Genomic DNA, 19,607 nt, shown 5'->3' with positions numbered 1-19,607 from the left:
GTATCTTTCGCGGCTTACGTGGAAAACTCCGGCAAGGAAGCTCTTGTGCAGCCACCCTCCCGCCCAGTGGCCCCGTTCCTCTTTATTTCGACGAACGTACCCAGCTGTTCCGAGCGATGCATCGGTCGTGACGTCACCGATGCACTCGAGGAGAACACGTTTTCGGCCCTCGCGGGCTACGAGGGAGGGATCCCGTCCGTAAATCTCTCCGGTCTTTTTCCGCCGCGAGTTTATCGGGTCACAGGTGCCCTTACCGGGTCTACTTAAACTACCCCGGTTTAAAATTACGCTTGATTTTAGGAGAACCGCGATTAAACTCGCCATCGAACTCTGCTGCGGAATACTAACGTTCGAGTCGGGATTCTCGTCGGTGTTCCGCGATTGTTTTCTATTAAATGGTTCGCGATGAACGTTGAGGATGGTTTAGCAACTTCGTTGATTAAGCGGATGATGGTAATACGTTTTATAAATTAACCGTTTGAATCCCAAGCGGCGCGATCGCGCTTCTCACTAAAACTGCCAGTCTATCGGTTCGTAGAATCAGATGAAGCTTATTTATTCGTTTTTCTAATGATTCATTCTTATTTTCGTTGCTACTCGTTTGGAATTGAACTAACGATCGTATTATTTGAAATTCGTTTTTGTCAAAATAGAGAAGCGTAGTTCAGTTTCTGAGTTAACTCTAATCGTGCCACGTGTTTTTACAACGAATCATACCGCGATGTGACTCTCATTCACTTATGAGAATAAAGGGAATGATTAAAATGTTGTTTTTGTTTATAGGGCCCAAATTTTAAAAGCCCAAGAAATTTTTGGAAAACGATATGAAAGAATCAAAAATTTAAGTAAAAAGTTCGAATGTGACTCAAAGTTACATGGTCCGATTTTTCGAACGGGTTCTTGCGAAAATCGGTGGGACTCGGTCAAATGTGAGTTTCTTTGAATGTTTACAATTGCTTTTTCATTATTGAAGTTTGTTTGGTGGTAGAGTAGGGATTGTAACGACAGTTTCTGTGAATATCGATTGGTGACAGGTGGAGAGTGTCGGTAGAGCGGTAAACAGAAAATCGGGATCAATCGGGATCAAATGGTTTGCGCAGCGCGCGATGGCTCTTTAATACAAAGATTATGGTAATCAGCGAAACGGAATGTAATTCGACGGTTCCGTTTCGAGTTTATTTCTTAATGGAGCGACAGGTCAGGAGTGGTCAGCAGGAAGTAATTGCAGTCACATCGCCGCACCCAGTCCTCGGTCGATCTTCGTCACGGGATCGGTTTCGCCTTTCGCGTAAAGCGAAATGCTGGGAGGAATATAAATGTATCGATGTTTAGCTGTGGATTTCCTGAACATTTCTTCTTTCACGAGAATGGGCTTTTATCACGCGATAACGATCATACCGCTTCAAATTCGTCCGTTTCAGATTTCCTAAATTCTCGACGGATTCGAATGCGTAAGGGTTGAAGCGTTAGACAAACTTTTCTATTTACTTCCCTCGAAGTGTCAACTATTACGTTCATTTGTTTGAATGCACGACGAATGTCTTTAAGAGATCACGCGCGATACAAAGTGAACAATTTGAAGCATCGATTCGTAAACGACGTTGCAGCTACTCATACTGTCGCGTCTATAAAGGAAACATCAGTGTCTCATAAATTAAGTTCTCAGAGGGGACAACTCACTTCGCCGACTGAGGTTGGTCGATTTTGACCTTTATTCCATCTTCATGGCGAGATGATTCATAGAACGTATTGCAATACGTGTGCACAGAGTGAACCACGTAATACTACGCTTACATTCGCGCTGAATAATCTTCTCTGAGTAATCGATACGTTTTTCTGAATAAATCTTGTACTCGATGAAGTTGCGATATTCATGCTACATCTGTTGCATGCGTTTTTACGCATAAATTCCGACGTCCGCAGATATTTAACGAGCGTCGGACTGTCTCACGATCCGACCTTCCACTCGGCAATCAAAGAAACTGTAACACCGAGCAAAAAGCCTTGGAAATCTCGCGATCTCAGCATCTCGGGGCGTAAACAAAGCGTTCATTTATTATGATCAAAGGCTCAATTATGAAACGTTACTCAATCCTCCCTCCCTCTGGCGCGGTTCAATTCTGAAAATTCGACGGCGAAAAAATAGGGATTCCATCGTCGTTGTTTTCAAGGAAAAGACCGCGGAAGCCATTTCCTGTGAATCCTCGATCGAGGCCCGCGATCGAGGAACACGCTGCACGGCTCGTTACTTCAAAAGACTCGGAGGCACACTGGCCCCATTGTTCTCCCGGCGTATTCCCTGACACCGTTTTCATCCTTTTGCAACCTACGTTCTGGTTCACCCGCTTCAATTAACAACGACTCGCGTGGGCGTTAATTCGCGGAACGAACCTGATCGTCTGATACAAGGATCCTTGATCGGAAGTGATTACCCGTCACCTGGAACCGGCGTTTTACAGATTTTATTCGAATAACGAATAACGGGACAATGATACAAGAATAACGAAGCAGATTCTATTCGAATCAATACAGATGAATCAGTGAAATAAACGGACAGAAAATAATGAGAACAACGAAATATAATTAGAATAAAAGTAAGAGATGGATAACGGTTATCTAGACCAATAGTTCATTTAACCACAATTCTTATCGTCTTCGAATTGAAGTTTTCAAAGGATATATAATTATTATCTAGATTAATTACTCATTTAACAAACATTCTTTAAGCTCGTTATCTCTCAATATTTATTAAATAGATAAAAATGGGTAATCAAACGTTTCCGAAGGAAAAATGATTATTATCCAGACCAATGATTCATTCAACAAAAATTCTTACAGCTCATCTTTCAATATCTATTCAATCGTTAAAAATGGATGGTCAATTGTTTTCACACGAAAAATAATTATTATCTAGACCAATTATCCGCTCGACAAGAATCCTTTAGCTAGTCGTCTTCCGATATTCATTCGATTAATCGAAACAAGTTCAGTTGTCAGCTATTTTTCGGAAACAATCGAAATAACGCGCAACCCTGATCAAAGCCGGGGTGCGCCTGCGCTTGCGCGAGTTCAAGGCGAACCTGTGGCTTGGAAATCGAGCCGGTAAATCGCGCCGCGTGGAAGCAGCGGTGAAGAAAAACGGACGGTTACAGGAGCTGTACGGGCTTCGTGTTACGACGGCGTAACCGCGGACACGAAAGTCGAAACTATAAACGCGGCTGAGAGCAGCGGTGGGGACGCTCAAACGTGAATCATCCGGTCGCTAACGAACGCCCGGCTTTGTGGCGTTCCTCCTGTTTTCTTTGTGCCTCGACGAGTACCACGACCTTTTGATGGGAACAGAGAAATTGTTAATACCGAGCGGACCGCTTCGTAACTGGAATAAGTCATAACCTATTTCCTGATTGCAGCTGGAAACGCCCCGGGGACAAAAGTAAATGGATCAATGAGCACCCGGTTTTTCAGGAACACAGTGTCTCCTTTTGTACAAGCACTTTAATGATTGTAGCGTCTCTCCCTAACGCGAGTCCCATCCGGCACGGATCACCTCCTACAGCCATTTTCTGCAACGTGCGCTCATAAAGAAATGGCGACCATTGTACGGTTCGCCTTTAGATCGGTTAATGAGAAATGACGAGGCTTCCCGAGGGAATCAGAATATATTCTGAGCGAGTGAAGATCTTGCGAAAATAACCGGTGTTATATTTGAAATTTACTTAATCGGAATATTCGTAGGAGGGTATTATTAAAAATGTTGCGTTGCAAGGGGAAGGGATTCTAATTACCGAGGTATTTTCGTGGATCCCATCGACGGCGTATCGTCGATAAATAAATTATCGTTCGCGAAGAAAGTATTTGTGAAATCGATGCATCGCGTCGGATGCTATCGGAGGAAGTTGAGAAATATTGCGCCTGCCGAGCCAATCTTAACGAGATGAGAAACGTGGCTCGGGGCGGCGATATTTTATGCTACTCGTTTGGCAGATATCAAAGAGCCAGTTGAATCATTCGACGCGAATGATGCAACGGCAATTAAGACAACGGACGATGTGCAAACTGCTTTCGTAAAGTTTGATGTTTATCGGTGTTTGCTATTGTAACTCCGCCGACCGATCCGACAAAACGAGGAATAATTAAATGGGAAAAAGTAATGGCAATTTCTTACAGCCCGGTTCAACTCGAATGACCGGCGCTAAGACTAATTAGTTTCTACTTCTGGCGGATCCTAAAAACGTGTTCATTAACTGTAGAATGTTTACTTCAATACGCGCACCGTTGTATCGTTAATTAACTGCCTGCGTCTTTATAGTTTTACTCGTTACACGGCGAGTAATCGTAAATAGATGCTTTTCGCCGCTGGCTAATAATTAGCTGTTTATACGTAGGCAGTTACGTTGTTGTAGAATAATTCGCAGGAACTGGAATTAAACAGATATTTGCCTCGTGTATTAACACCGAAACTGCCGGAGATTAACGCGCACGCTCGGCGGTAGCGACGCGGCTCGTAAACCCGGCGCAGCCATAAAAAGAGGTTAGGGTCCTCCGGTCAACAAAGGGTATCATGATAGTAGAAAACTGACACCTAACCGAGTTCAGAATGCCCCCCTTCTAAGTAGCTTTCCTTTTAGAAGAGGGCTGTACATTTTTGAAAGACCGAATGCAATCCCGAGCCCGACAACCCCTATTTTTCATCCCTCGCCGTTCTCATTTGAAAAACGTTTCTCACTCTACACAAGCGAACAGTACAATTTATATCACCGTTTCGCAATTACATATTCCAGAAAATCGTCTTTCATCGATGCCTTGACATCTCCGCGCAATATTCCCGCGAGCCGGTTAAAAATTTAAGTATCACTTACGAGTCGTCATAAACAAGTTACTTTCGCCGTACTTCCCCGTTAACGGAGTCTACCGTTAACACCGTAACATCGTCTTCGCTAGGCGCAAGTGTGCACAGCCAAGTGTACTGTAATTTCCATAAAAAAGAATTGCAGCAGCGCGAGGCGCAGTCAGTGGCAGTTTCAAAGCCCGACCCATATATATGTAACGCGAGCCGAAAAAAAAGAGGACACGCCCGAAAGGTGTAGCATTTAAATATATCCCCGACGAAAGTGCAGGCTATTTACATTTATAATTAAATCCCCGGCGCTCGCGGACGATAATTATCTACGCGGATAGCATAATCCTACTGGGCACGGGCCGGCCGAAGAAACTTTCGCCTCCAATTTGCGCGGATGCTGGAAAAATAGTGTACGCCTGTCACTCGGCCCGGCTCGTATCTCATTTTTCCCCCGGCGTTCTCGAAACGCGAGCCGCGCTGATTTATATTCGCGCCGGTGCGAACTTTATCTTCCCGAAAGCGAAGGAGAAGAAAAAAAAACGGCACCAGAGCGAAGGGATATAAACGGAAGGGAGAACCGGCGCGGCGGACCGGTGTTCCGTAACAGTTTAGAAAAGCTCGCGAGACAGGTTTCCCACGGCTTCGTTTCGGCCCCGCGTAAACAGAAAGCCCGGCGAAGTTCTCCGCCCCCGTTCCCGGGGATCCAGACGCGATACAAGTCGCGGTAGAAATTTGAAATTTACATGAGAAAACGGTGAGCTGTCCGATGCAGTGCGTCGTCCACGGGATAGCCGGACCGATAGAACGATAACGCCGGAAGATCGACCGTTCGAATGTAAACCCAGGGTGAATCCGAGGGGGAAACACCTAGAACCCCATTTCCCCTAGTAGCTAGGAGGCCAGCAGGTATTCTGCGCGGTGGAGGGTGGTCCTGGCACAAAAGAATCCCACGTAGCTGAGGTTCATTGTGTCTCGTCGCGATGGAGAGCCGGTTTCGAGCTCTCTCGTCAGTCTTCCAGGGGTCGAACGACAAAGTCGAGGCGTCGCGTCGATTCTCGACGTAAGTCTTCGGAAGATGCCACTAATCCCTTAATACCCCTGTATCTCGAGCCTTTTTCCTACGGCGAACGTCGAGGGAGCAAATTTTCACGCGCTTGTCGAGACTCGCGGTCATACTGGCCGAGACAAGTGCCCGCGCGAGATGTCAGGAACGATTCTTTTCAATAAAATCTGACGCGTTTGAAATATTAATGTGCATCGGATTACGGTACTGTTACCCGTTTCAGTACGATGGAATCGAAACGAGTTAGTCTTTAACCCCATGAAGATTTCTAATATCGTTTAACAAACATAAATGTCACTGAGTTGCGTTAACCCATTGGCGTACTATTTACTTTCGCCACTAAAATTGTCCATTCTACTTCAAGTGGAAATTTTATTTGAAGACAATACAATGATAATAGCAAAATAGCTGTTTGCTTTGATCCGTGGGTAATGAATAACATTGGTTGCTGTTAAATTAGTCTAGAAATCTTCATCACGAGTGTCACTCGTCATTGCACGGCAAGGGGTTAACACGTCCGCGGACAGTAAAAATTTCAACGAGCCGCAAAAATAGGAAAAATGTGAATGCCGTATTCCGAGGGTTAAAGTGCGTAATAGTTTCAAAAAATTAAGGCTATATAGAAGTGAATTCATGGCAATGTGGCTTATAAATTTCAATGTTATGGCATTCATGTCGCATTGCATCACAATGAAAATGAATGCTACAGCATTCACGTCCGCGAACGTGTTAAGTTTAAATGAAACATTGTTGTTCTTGTTAGCAATTTGTATGGTTTATACTAAATCGAGACATAGGGAGAGCATGGAATGTTTTCCTTTATTAGTGCATTACTAACGATAAATACTTCTAACAAATGCACCTACGAAATTAAATCGTAAGGCTGCATCCTCATCGGGTAGCTGTAGTGCTGGCTAGCTACAACATTGGTCGCGAAGAAAATCAATTTTCCCAAAAATCCTGCGCATCCAAAATATTAATACAATCTACAACATTATCACCGTTCTACACTAACAAAATTCCAAGCAGCGAAACTGTAGACAATACATCACTCATCCGACTCCTCATTGGTTAGCTACCGCGCCGAATAAAGAGGACAATACCGCGAGACTAGGAAGACAGGAGACCGATTGTCGCGAAGAAAATCAATTTTCCCAAAAATCCTGCGCATCCAAAATAATAATACAATCTACAACATTATCACCATTCTACACTAACAAAATTCCAAACAGCGAAACTGTAGACGATACATCACTCATCCGAATCCTCATTGGTTAGCTACCGCGCCGAATAAAGAGGACAATACCGCGAGACTAGGAAGACAGGAGACCGGTTCCCGCGCGGAAAATTGATTTTCACAGAAACATCGCGTCCACCGGTGTTACAATAGAAAACAGGTGCACGGAGACGCGGAAAAGTGGCGGCTCGGCAGCGTTCGTGCAGCCCGTGGATGATCGAAATCCGCAGCCACTGGAACTGGATCAAGCGTTCCCTAGGCGAGAGCGCCTCGAGGATTCTAGGCGAAAGTTTTATAGGTTTTCCGAGGGAATCCCTTCCTTTCCGATATTTCCGCCCTGAAACTTTCTCCTCCGCGCCGGAATTCCTGGCAATTTGTTTATCTTTCCCGACGCGCTATTCTCAGTGCGTGTCCGCGACGTTTCTCGGCCCTCGTCGCTCGCCTTCCCCGAAGAAAAGTCCTCTCCGGCTCCGGGATCCGTCTCCCCGTTTCTGGAGAGCTAAATCCGTTATCTGGGGATATTTTTGGCTCCCAAGATATCACAACATCCATTTGGGACACTGCTAAGCGACTCCGGCTATGAGCCGAGTCCCCTGATTCATTGTAATGCGGCCGGCGGGCGCGCGATAAGAAATACGACCTTTTTCCGTGGAAAAGCCAGCGCGCGCAAGATTAATTAAATAATTGGCCGCGCGGCCGCGTTTGTAAATCACGGCGTCATCTGCTCGTGGCTCCGGCCTTTCGACTCGCCTCGTGTTTCCGCTTTAGCGCCGAGGATGTGGGCTCCGCGCGGCTCGAATTATTATGTTGAAATCGTTTCTGAGAACAACCGTTGTGTCGCGAGTTATGGGCACGGCGTGCATGCTTATGGAAATTTTTGGGTTTCGAGTTTATTCCGTTCGCGGGAACCCAAAGGGAAATCTCGCTAATTGGGATTTATTAAAGATTCATGAGTTCATTAGTTGCTACGTGATAAAGTGGATCGCTTTTAACGCGAAGATTATGATATGATACATGGAGATCGTTTTGAGAGGATGTATTCGGTAATTGGAATCTTTCTGATTCTATTTCATACTTTTGTTTGAGAAATATATAATGGCCAGTCATTTCGAACCCCTTGCTCTATGATCTCTTTTCCAATGATGCTTAACAGAGATATTGTTCGTAATTGATTAGAAATAGGAAAATTCTACGTTTACTCAGAAGCATTGTAATTAACACTAAAACTACCGAGTTAAATCGTTTTCCCAAATTTCTTTATAGAAACTCCAAGAGTGCATCTGTTTTGACTTTAATCGATCACTAAATTAAATTCTTTAATCATTTTGGGAAACATCTGTTACTTTTTCAATAATTGCAGAAAGGAAATCAGGAATAGATCATTTTGACTAGTAGCTTTAGCGTTAATAATAAAAAAGTAATACTTAATTCGGGCTTGGAAGAATTAAGTGATACTTATATTTCTTAAATTCTAATTTGAAATCTTCACCACGAGTCTGACACGATATTGCGAGGCATATTATAATATTTCTATGTCGTGTACGCGATTGTTGCTTGAATGTTCGAAAGAGTAAAGGGGAAACGTTGGAATTATTGTTTGGCATGGCGTTCGAACATTTCGTTAGACCGACTCGCTGGCAGTCGCGTAGGTAGCGGGGGACAGCCAGGAAGCAGACGTCAGCGGAAGTACTTTTAAAGGTAACCCGTTGTGGGCCAACAATTTCTCTCTGCCTCTCTTTTTATCTTTCACTGAGAACCTGATTAGTATGTCACCGAAAATACTCTGGTGTCGGTGTCTGACTGCTAATAACTGGCGGGTTAATCCAGTCACGGTTTACTGCTTTCGTTTACCGTCTTCAATGGCGTCCAAAATTCGACGGACTTTCGTTCATCAAATCTTAGAATCGCGATTATAGGATTTTAAAACAGACAGCTCTGGTTTAGCGAAATATTTGGTTTTCCAGTTATAACCGCGAGTGGATGTATTTTTCATTTTCCCTTGTGGTAATTAACACATCGCCGACTGGCAATTTTACGCAGAAACTATCCCGTGTTACCGGTTATTATTCCGTAATTAAATATGAAAGTGAGGCAATCTACATAAACTTCAATATACTTTATTCATACGGAATGAATTGAAATGAAACTTCGGACGTATCTTTTATGTAACTTTGAATATGTTGCTTTTGCAATATTCCATATTGCGTATCAAAAATTGAAATATCCAATGCAAGTGCAAGCACGAGTTGACTCGTGACCGGTCAACAACGTTCGGGCATGAAAACGCGAGTTAACTCGTGAACGGTCAACAATGTGTTAATACGTTCAGTTTCAACTGTTATGTATTCCAACCGCGTTTCTTTCATGAAATACCGTACGCAGTTATCGATTTCAATTGATACCCGATTTTATCCATTTACCGCGTCAAGCATCGCAAGTTTACTGTTACAGTATCGATGATATTGAAAACTTCACAAGTCGATGGAAGTGTTTCAACCAATTCCGACGTCGACAGCCGTCAATAGCCATCATGGCGTCGCTGGCAGTCCAACTGTCGATGACTAGTGACTTCCGCTGCATTCAACGCGCGCGCGTCTTGAAACAATGAATTCCGACGGATTCTGATACTCGTTTCACCGTATAATGAATTCTAATGGAAACAAATCGGATTTCCCATTTCGCTTAACATCCAGATGGATCTCTCGAACATCGATCGCGAGCATCTCGCGTCGCGCGCGTTATATAACGGAAACGTAAAGGCGTAGCCTTGAAGTATCACGGTACAGATCCGCTACAACCGTCTCGTGATTCATTTTTCTAGTCGACTTGCCACGCACAGCGATTTCCACCTCGTTAGGGATTCATTTTCTGGGATACGCGTCAACAAATGTTTCCTTGAACACGGAAACGCGTTCCGTTAATGATCTCGATTACCGGGAGCCAAAGAAATCGCGCGAGAGCGCCCGAGGGGAGGCTTAAAAATTGCGAAAAACGAACCGGCCGGAAATTGATAATCATTCAAATCTTGTTTAACCAACATCAATGACGGCGGCGTCGGTGGTCTGTCAATGACACGCGTGACGTCACTGGATCTCTATTAAATTTTAATCGAATGTAGATTCGCCGATGACTCGACGGCGGCTTTGACAACACGACAGAAATCGCGTCAATTACGCTAAATTTGATTTCCCAATGCATACACGGTACGCGGCCGCGAGTTTAGAACAGCCAATGACAGAGATGATTAATTAACATCGATAACATTGATCGCGTTACCACTACCAGACCGACGCGCTCCACTTTTCCCGCTTCCTACATTATTAAATGAGATCATTAAATCAGATCATAAACCGCTAAACTCGCGTTCCGTTGATTAAACAAAAAGAAAAGAAAAAAACTGGCAATTCCACTCGGATAATATAGTTCCAGTGACGTCTCAATTAAAGGGAAAAAGGTTGTCCAAGCGATTCCTTCCAATAGGCGCACACTTGTTGATTTTAAAACGGTACAGGCCAAGGTACTTCCGCTCTCCGGTCCCATTATGCAGATTTTTAACTGTCTAATTATCATTCTCCGCTGCGGTAGTCGTAATACGGGAATTATTCCTCCGGAATTATTCTCCGGAGCCCATTAAAATACTTGCTCGGGTACATCCGTTTTTACTGAACTGGCAAGAGAGGAAAAGTACATCGGGAAGACGATACCGGCAATTACAGGAATCTGATAACCCCGGATCCCGGTTTTATCGCGTTTAAATATTGAGGGACGTCGTTCCGGCTCGTTCCGCCAATAAAAACCCGGAATACTTACAACAACCGTGAACGACCAAAGACATAACAAACTTTCACGGTATCACACTATTAACCGTTAGCACTCCAGGTTGTTTCGTAATCTATCAGCAACTGCAACTAATTTTTAATTAGAAATGCTGTAACATTTCTTCGATCTTTTATTTTCCTTCTTAGCACAAAATTCGGATGTGTGGAGAATCGAATAATTTTCTGTAAGATTCATTAAAATATGTAATATTATAACTGGTGCGGTATTGGAGCCTACAGAGTTCAAAGGATTAACACAGACTTGGTCTTCCAGAACAAAAGACAAATATACAGTCAGCGAAATTCGGTGTACTTCGGAAACTATACTTTTCCTAGTAAGATCAGTGTACATCTCGCAAAGTACATTATCTTCTAATACAAAGATAATTGCATCATACGAAAAAATGGAGAATTAGTCCTCACAGATGTCTCAGTTGTATCAACATAAAAATGGTTCAGGTATAAAATATTAAAAACCTATGTATAACCAGACAACAGTTATCGCACTAATAAAATGTATCTTTCCTTTCCGTTGTAATATACAAATTACACGACGGTGCATATATGCGCTTACGATGCAAATGGTCGCTGTCAAAACCACCCGACTAATCCTAACGCTGAAAGGGGCAGCAGCGGCGAGCCCACAAAAACTGTTATCCCCTCAAAGCGCAGCCACAAACGCAGTCTATGAGTCATAACATTCTTCGCTCCCATTGTGGTCCAGGTTTCCACCTGCACAGGGACGACGATAAATCCCCGCGACACCCCATAGAAGGTCCAAAGTCGAGCTACCTGTCGCATTCCCGGCAGTTGATGACCGCGGTGACGCGTCAAAGCCTTTCTCACGTTCCGAGGGATCACTGCTAGGGATCGCGGCGACTTTTCTAGGGTCTAAGGAAACGAACCCTATGATAAGCTATTTCATTCGTCTGTTTTGTCGTCGACAGGACGTGGAACTGCTGGGAGGCGTCATTCCATCGGACGCGATGGAGGTGGAGGTCTCCCATTGCAGGGAGTTGAGGATCCAGTCGGGCGCGTTCGCGGACGGCGCGCCCGTGAAACGGGTCCACGTGTCCGGCATCTACAGCCTGGTGGCGAAGAGGCAGGCCTTCCAGAACCTGAGCGCGCCGAACGTGCATCTGGAGGTGTCCGAGTGCAACAGCGTGATCCTGGAGAGCCACGCGTTCAGGAATTCCCGCGGGACGCTGAGCGTCTCGATATCGAAATGCACACACGTGGGCATCAAGCCGAACGCGTTCTCCAGATTGCTGTGGATAACGGTGAAGGAAGTGCCCGATTTAGAGCTGTCCAGCAACGCGTTCAAGCTCGAGACTTTTCAGCACGGCAGGCATGGACCAGCGACCAAGGTCAGAGGATCTCGTCTCGCTTTTTTCTTTGACTAGTTAACCGTGGAATTTAGTTGGAAAAACTTAATCCATTCTCTATTTTCTCATTTCTCTAAATTTCAATGGAATAAATGACATTCCGTTTAGTTATTCAAGGATTTACTCGTTTCTTCGTTTTTCCTAGAAAGCCTTAATAGCTTCTAAAAATATTAAACAATCCCATTATCCCATCAACCCTTTGCACTCTCAGTTCGTTCCACATTTACTTTCCCATAATTCTCTATTACTCTAAACACCTTACTTGAAATGTATTTCGAAAAACAATTAGTAAATCAGTTAACTGTGGAATTTAGTTGCACTAACCTCTCGTTCCGCGCGTAATAAAATCGAAAAATGGAGCGCGTACTCGCCGAACGCGTAGAGTATATTTTCATGAAAGATCAAAGCGAAACAAAGAATTACATGTTTATGTGAAAAAATGAAGAATTCATCGCTGAAAGAATTAGTATCGTGTCAAGCTTTATGACGTGTATACTCGTCAAACACGGTTAACTGGTTGACACGTTGACCGCCGCGTCGTATGTGACCGCAGATTGTTGCTCCTGCAGCGCTACGGTGGTCATCGGTGACCGGAGCTTCAGAGTTACGAGAGAATAGCTTGTAAGAATTGCGATATCAAATCGTTAATAATTTTTCTTCTTTGTCTTTGCTGTAGGCTACGTGATAAATAAAGCGTCGTTTTTCGTGGCGTCATGAATGAAACGTGATTGTGGCGCTGCGGTCAACGTGTTAATACTAGGCTTTTTGCACGGCTTATTCTACCACTAGCAAAATGTTCGTTCATCCAGATTTTGGAAGTTAGAGGATTGAGAATGGATTATTGAATCGTGTGTTGGTATAATTGCGTCGATCAAAGTCAACGTAAACGTATACTAAATAGTTTGCATAGAATTCAATATAGATTGAAATTGACGCGCCCCGTGAACCCAGTGTTAATCGTAGAATGACGCCAGAGGCTAGGATACACAGGATTGATAGTCATCGCGAAAAACCTCGTCAACACTCCGCCGTGTTTTATCTACGTTTTGCACCTGAAAGGTATCGCCGCTTTTTTAAGGACGTCGCGGTAAATCAATAGTATTATGAATAAATTTCCATTGTCAATGAAAATCGTACGGTTTACGAAACCGTGGCCGTACGGCCCGGCCGAATATTCGAATCCCGGGCACCGGCGGCTTCGAATATTTCGGTTAACTATTTTTCCACGGCCTCCCATCGTATATTCCAACGAGACTAGAGTATTTCGGTGTCCCGCGCGCGCGGGCTCTTGTTTACACTGTCGTATGTTTCATTTGCCGTATTCGAAAAACTCGCGTCCCCCCGTCCGCTCGCGAGTCCACCGGCGCGCCTGTGACCGCGGTTGCCTCTGAAACTTGCAAAATCGCTGAAAGCTTCGACCGACATCGCGGATTTCATTTATGGAAACGAGTCAAAGCCGCCGCGGTCGAAATGCGATTGCGTTGCGAGAATCCCCGAGTCACGCTTATAAAAAGCCGGGAGCCGCCCGGTGACTTTCGGTTGTTTACGCGGATCGACGCGGCGATGAGCGGACTGACGTAGGGAACGATCGCGATAAACGGGCGCCCGGGATGCGCGTCGTCTTCTAGGAGTTGGCCGCCGTCCAATCGTCGCTCCCGTCGATTTTCCCTCGCGGTTTCCGCTTTAATCTCGATATTCTGATTCCCTCGCGCAGATTATGTTCCAAAGCGTGAAAATCACGGAGCTGCCGACAGCGGTGTTCCCATCGGCGATCGCCGAGGTCCGCATGGACAACATCTGGACCAAAGTGATACGCAAAGACGCGTTCTGCGCCATGACGATCTTCACCGTGACGATCAGCAACGCGTCGATACAGGAGATCGAGACCGGCGCGTTCAGCGATCGCGCGCTGATACAGAGCCTCGAGTTCGTTGACGTGAGACTGAAGAGCATCGAGAGGGGAGCTTTCAGAGCTGGCCACGACAACTTGACGATTCAATATTCAAGGTGAGCTGATCGTTTCCCTTAACAGAACTACCGAGCACTGACTTTCGAAACTTTCATTAGGAAAACTACAAACGTGGTCTTATTAAGATTCGAATCTGTTTCAATTTCAGCTTAGATATTACTCAATCAGCTTCTGTAGTAATTTGTCAAAGAGATATTTGTACCTCTTCAGTAACCGCAAAAGAAAAATCAAGGAATTTCGACTCATTTGGTACTTTCAGTGTTAATTCTGTATCGGATTCTCGAAGTTTCCGAAACCCTTTATGAAATGGAACCCTTGCTTTCGGAAAATCGTACTCTACATTTCCCGTAGATTCTCAGTTACGATAAATTGCGTTAAGAAGGTTCCTACGCTCGTCGTTCGAATCGAGTTTTAATTGATGAAATTATTCTTTATAAAATACACGGCAGCCGGTTAATGACACAAATTAGAGTCTCCCTAACGCACCGGCTACTTATTATAGCATATTGCCGAGAATACCCCGGATATGAGAATAAACGGTTAATCGTGCATCGAGCAATACTTCGGTAGCACAATATCAAGTTCACAATCGACTTAATATACTCAACAAGATTTTCAAACTTCATTTCCTCAGGCTGTCCGAGGTGGAATCCGGTGCCATCGACATATCCGCGGCGACGGTCAGCTTCAACAACAACGAGTTCCAAAGCCTGCACCAAGGTGCCATCGTTCTGCACCAGTGGAACCACATAGCCATCGATTACAACCTGTTCGTCGACCTGGAAACGGACGCGATCGCGGCGGAGGTGGACGCGACGTCCGCGCCGAATTTCGAGTTCTCGTTCACCGGCAACCAGATACAAAAGGCTCGGCCCGGCTCCTTGAAGTTCGCGGCGATCTCGCAGAGCGTGAACACGGCTCGCGTGGGCAACAACTACTTCAAGGAGAAGTGCAGCTGCAACCTGGAGACGTGGATCCGCGACGTGACCGGCAAGAACAGTTCCGTGTCGTGGATGATGGACTCCAGTTACTGCGTGGTGGACCAGATCCTGGACAGGTGTTTCAACCTGCCGCAGGGTTACATGTCCATGAGGAACTTCACGAAGATCATCTGCACGCCCGGGGACCACATCTACTGCGAGAAGCCGTCCGCGAAGCCCAAGCCCAGCGTGAGTCCTCCCAGCGTCGGTCCCCACGTCTACCCGAGACACAAGGGCTACTTCGACATAGAGATGTCGGACTCGGAGCAACTGCAGCGCGAGAAGCGCATCATCGTGGTGATCTGCGTGGTGGCGGTGTTCATCGTGCTGGTGGTGATCCTCGCGTCCGGCATCCTCTACATGCGCCGGAACGGCGTGTGTCCGAAACTGACGTCCGGCCACCTGATGAATCTCGCCAGCTGGCTGTCCCCCAGCAGCGGGATGACAGCTGCAACCTCGGCCAGGTCGATATCCAGACTCAGCGTGCACGAGTACGCCGGTCTTCAGCCGGAGACGAGGATCCTGGAAGTGGAGACGCAGCCGGAAGCAACGGAGGACGAGGAGGAGGAGGCTGAAGGACTGTATCCGTACACCGAGAACAAAGCCACGCAGACGTTGCCGGAGGAGCTGACAGAGGAGTACCTGAGGGATCTCAGAGAGAGGCTGAACGATCCCGAGAACTACAACCAAGCTAGAGACATGATAGAACATCTGTACGATCTGATCAAGGTCGAAGAGAGTTGTAACAACAACAACGACAGGCAGCCTTCGGGCAGAGAAGAGAACGCGTACGACGTTATCCGACCGAAGCAGAGGAAGAGAGGCCCTCCGAAGCCTTCGGTCAGCGTTGGCACCAGAGCGCCGTCTTTAGAGAAGCTGATGCCGAGCGGAATACAGCCCAGGCCGCCGCTGACGGAGTACACCGAGCCCAGGGACCAAAAAGCTACCGAGCAAAACCATTTGTACGCGGAGCTGCCGGGCGACGAGACAGTTCCTAGCACCAGCAGACTGTCGCAGCCTATTTTAGCTACCTTAGCGGGCCGAGCGCCGCAGCCGCTGCCCCCGGACGTCGTTAACGACCATTTGATCAACATCAACGCGAGCCAACCGTTGAACTTCGTTCAACCGAAGACTGAGACCCTCAGGCCCCCGGACAGCCCCAAGTTCGAGACGAACAGGACGCAAGGCAGGCCTATGAGCTTCCTGAAAGCTTTAGGGGAGAGCATCCTCGGAGGATCGAAGTCGAGCAATAACAAAAGGCCGAACTCGTTGCTCTGCGAGTACGCGGAACCGTCGGACGCGACCGCCCACCTGTACTCCGAGCTGCCCGAGCCGCAGACGTCGACGCCGGCCAGCAAAATGGCGAACAGGCCGCTGCCCACCAAACCCGACCAAGATTACGCGAACGAGGCGAGGGCATAACGACGCCCGTCGCCGATTGTCTGTGATAATTACATGTGCGCGCGAGAAACGAACACACGAGAACGATCTCGCGCCGTTTTTCTCTTCCTAACCTAATCTCTAAGTGTTTGGTGGATCGAGTGCGTCGCGCGAGGACGTAACGCGACAGTGGATGGACCGTTCGTTCGCTCGGGGGACCGGCTCGGTTCCCGCGGGACTATTTGTTAAGCTTTGTATAAAGATAGGGAAATTAACGCGGAGGATCGACGTTGATCCGATTTCTCTTGGATGGCTTTACCTCGTTAGCGTCGCGCTTTCGCGAACTCGGCGAGCCATTCGTTGTTGTGGTCTCTGGCGACTGGTCTCTTGAAGAAGTAGTAATGAAGAAGAACGTTGGATAGTGTGTCTTTATGTATGACTGGCTAATCGCCGTGCACAACTCTCTTCGTAAAGTCTCGTTTGTGCGAGAGAGACAATTCGTAAGAAACAGCACGAACATTTGAACAGAATGGGAAAGGCTAGGTCGCTGATTGGCTACTTGTGCCGATGGGCGTGTTCGTATCTCCTTCTTTGTTGTCAGTCACGTGACGCCGAGCCAATGAAACTACAGACGAAGCTGCTTCCCGTTTCCGCAGCGTTCCGCTGGTTTCACCGAGCTGCGCGACGCTAACGAGATAAAGGTCTTTGTCTAGTTCGCGCGATGTAGATGACGGATAGCCGAATGAGAACGTACGAAGAAGTTTTTATTTAAACGACTGGCCCCGAGAACTGGCGGATATGTATCATAGGTTTATATATATTTGCTTCGTCAGGTATTATTAAAGGAGTATTTCACGTGGCCCGTCTCTGTTTCATTCGATCCCGGAATCGCCAATTACGTGCTCCCTTAGACCTGCTTCCCTCAGGGCTGCGAGGAATTACGCGGTCACGATATCCAACCGCGATAATTCCAGGGTTCGAGGCTGCCTCGAAACTGCGCCCGTATTCTCTCCGCGCTGGATCAGAAATTAATCTGGGGCGATACAGCGTCGGATTATCTACGAAAACTGATGGCTGCGCCAGAATGTATCGGCTTCCCTTTTTCAACTCTTCGGGATCTCAACGCTTTCGGGACGTATGTTTCATTCGTCGGAATCGTTTCCGTTTAGTAAGACGGACGTAGGTCGGATTAATCGTTGAACGAAACCCAGCAAACTTAGGATTATTATCGCGGCGTGTCATGCCGCGACGAAAGTTCATCGAAATTGCATTACCGTCGCGTGGATTATTACGTGTGATCGGAGTGCTGAAAATATCCCGAACTCCGTCCGCGAAGATTTAAGCCTCCCGCGGGGATCGACTCCGTTCAATTTAGCCGCCACTTGGAGAAGCGACAAAATGGAAAAGCAACTTTATTCCTGGCCCAGAAAATTCGTTTCCCGTTTAACAAACCACGACCCCGGCGTCGTTCCACGTCCATAGCTTTCCAAATTGGTCTTTCCCCCGAGGAGACACCGCAACGAAGATTCTCTTACACACGCCGAGTTTAGGAGACTGGTTTCCTTGCAGGACGTCCTTAGCACGACAAACCTGACCGTCTTACATCGGGTTCCTGGTTTCATTTCCCTTTGGGTTAACTCTCAACCGTGAACTATACCGCTGCTAGAAATTGCGCCGTATCTCTTAGTCTGTCTCGCGGCCAAACAAGGTTTCCCTCAAATAAAATCTCGCGACGCTGTTGGGTCTACATTAAATATTCCGGACAACGAAGCGGTAACTCTGATTACACCAAAAATTCATGTTCCCTCTCGTATAAGAATACCGATACACCAAACAGCATGCGACATTCAAACGAGAACACAGCATCGTAAACAAACCCTCTCCGACTCGCCCCGAAGATCCAACAATCCGAACAAAACTATCCCAGCAGTCTGTATCTCTTCTTATTCCTGTTTTAATGAGTCCCAAATGTCTGTCACAGGTCCCAATTCGTTCCCAGAGCCCAGACAATCTGCCCGAGAAGCCCGAAGACCTGCACCGTGACCTTTTCAATGGTCCTGGTTCCACAACCCCAATTTTTTACGAAGCGCCCCAAGACGTTGGCCCGCTTATCTCGAGGAAACTTGTAATTCCGGAGAGTTGCTGCCGATTCAAGGCCTCCCTCCCGTTCGGGAGAACGCGGTGCGAGTTCAAGGGTCGACACGGATATTTTTTCCCAGTCCACGCGGCGCAGTGGTGCTCTTAGCTAAGGGAGAGCGAGCAAGCGCGCGCGCGTCTCGCGGTGGAGACGGTCCGTTCGGTTTCGGCTCGGTCGCCACCGAAGCCCCCCAAAAGATATTCTTAATCTCTTTCGTTCTCTGGGCGTAGCCGGTGTATATCCGCGGCGAGACCAAACTATTCCACGAAGAATGCGAGACGAGCAAATAGAGACGGCTAGCTGGGGCGGGCTGCGATGCAGCTGTTGATGTTCAAACGGCTGTTGCCTTTCTCGCTCTCTCGCTCCGCCCCTCCTCCCCCTCGCCCCTTTTTCCACGGTCGCCCGTGGAAAAGTTCCGGCGAAAATTGGGAAATTCTGCGGGACAAGTGGAAACAGTTATTGGGAGGAGATAACGGTAAGTAGATGCGAAATCGTGTTATCATTGTTTTATCTTTTACCGCCGGTGGTGTTGAGTGTTCGGTGTATTTCTTGTATACAGTTGAGAACTAAAATTCTTTTGTTCCATTTTCAATGAGTATATCGCAACTAGAAATTTGAAAACTTTGCGACTCGAGTTATTTATTAACCCTTTGCACTCGGAAGTTTTTCACTAGAAATATTTTAACATTTTCTGATGAGATAAAGGCAATATTTTGTGAAACTAACTCGGAAAGAAGTCATACGCGCGAGGAACAAAGCTATTTTATTTCAATATTTTCAAATCGGTGAATTATACAA

The 19,607-nt window shown here is 46.5% G+C and overlaps 2 protein-coding genes across 2 annotated transcripts in view; one reads left to right on the top strand and one right to left on the bottom strand.

Moving 5' to 3' along the window:
* LOC116430477 (uncharacterized) overlaps positions 1-17,531 on the top strand; it is a 38,141-nt gene extending 20,610 nt beyond the window's left edge. The window contains exons 2-4 of the mRNA XM_031984692.2: positions 11,906-12,325; positions 14,058-14,350; positions 14,947-17,531. Coding sequence (XP_031840552.1) covers positions 11,906-12,325; positions 14,058-14,350; positions 14,947-16,714 — 2,481 coding nt within the window. The 3' untranslated portion in view covers positions 16,715-17,531. The remainder of the gene's footprint in view (positions 1-11,905; positions 12,326-14,057; positions 14,351-14,946) is intronic.
* The window catches only part of hiw (MYC binding protein highwire), a 421,563-nt gene that overhangs the window by 34,831 nt on the left and 367,125 nt on the right, over positions 1-19,607 (bottom strand). The gene's annotated exons all lie outside the window — the stretch shown is intronic.

The sequence above is a fragment of the Nomia melanderi genome, chromosome 7 (assembly GCF_051020985.1).
Source record: "Nomia melanderi isolate GNS246 chromosome 7, iyNomMela1, whole genome shotgun sequence".
Lineage (NCBI taxonomy): Eukaryota > Metazoa > Arthropoda > Insecta > Hymenoptera > Halictidae > Nomia > Nomia melanderi.
The sequence above is the reverse complement of the archived record's forward strand: the minus strand, read 5'-3'. Positions and strand labels throughout refer to the sequence as shown.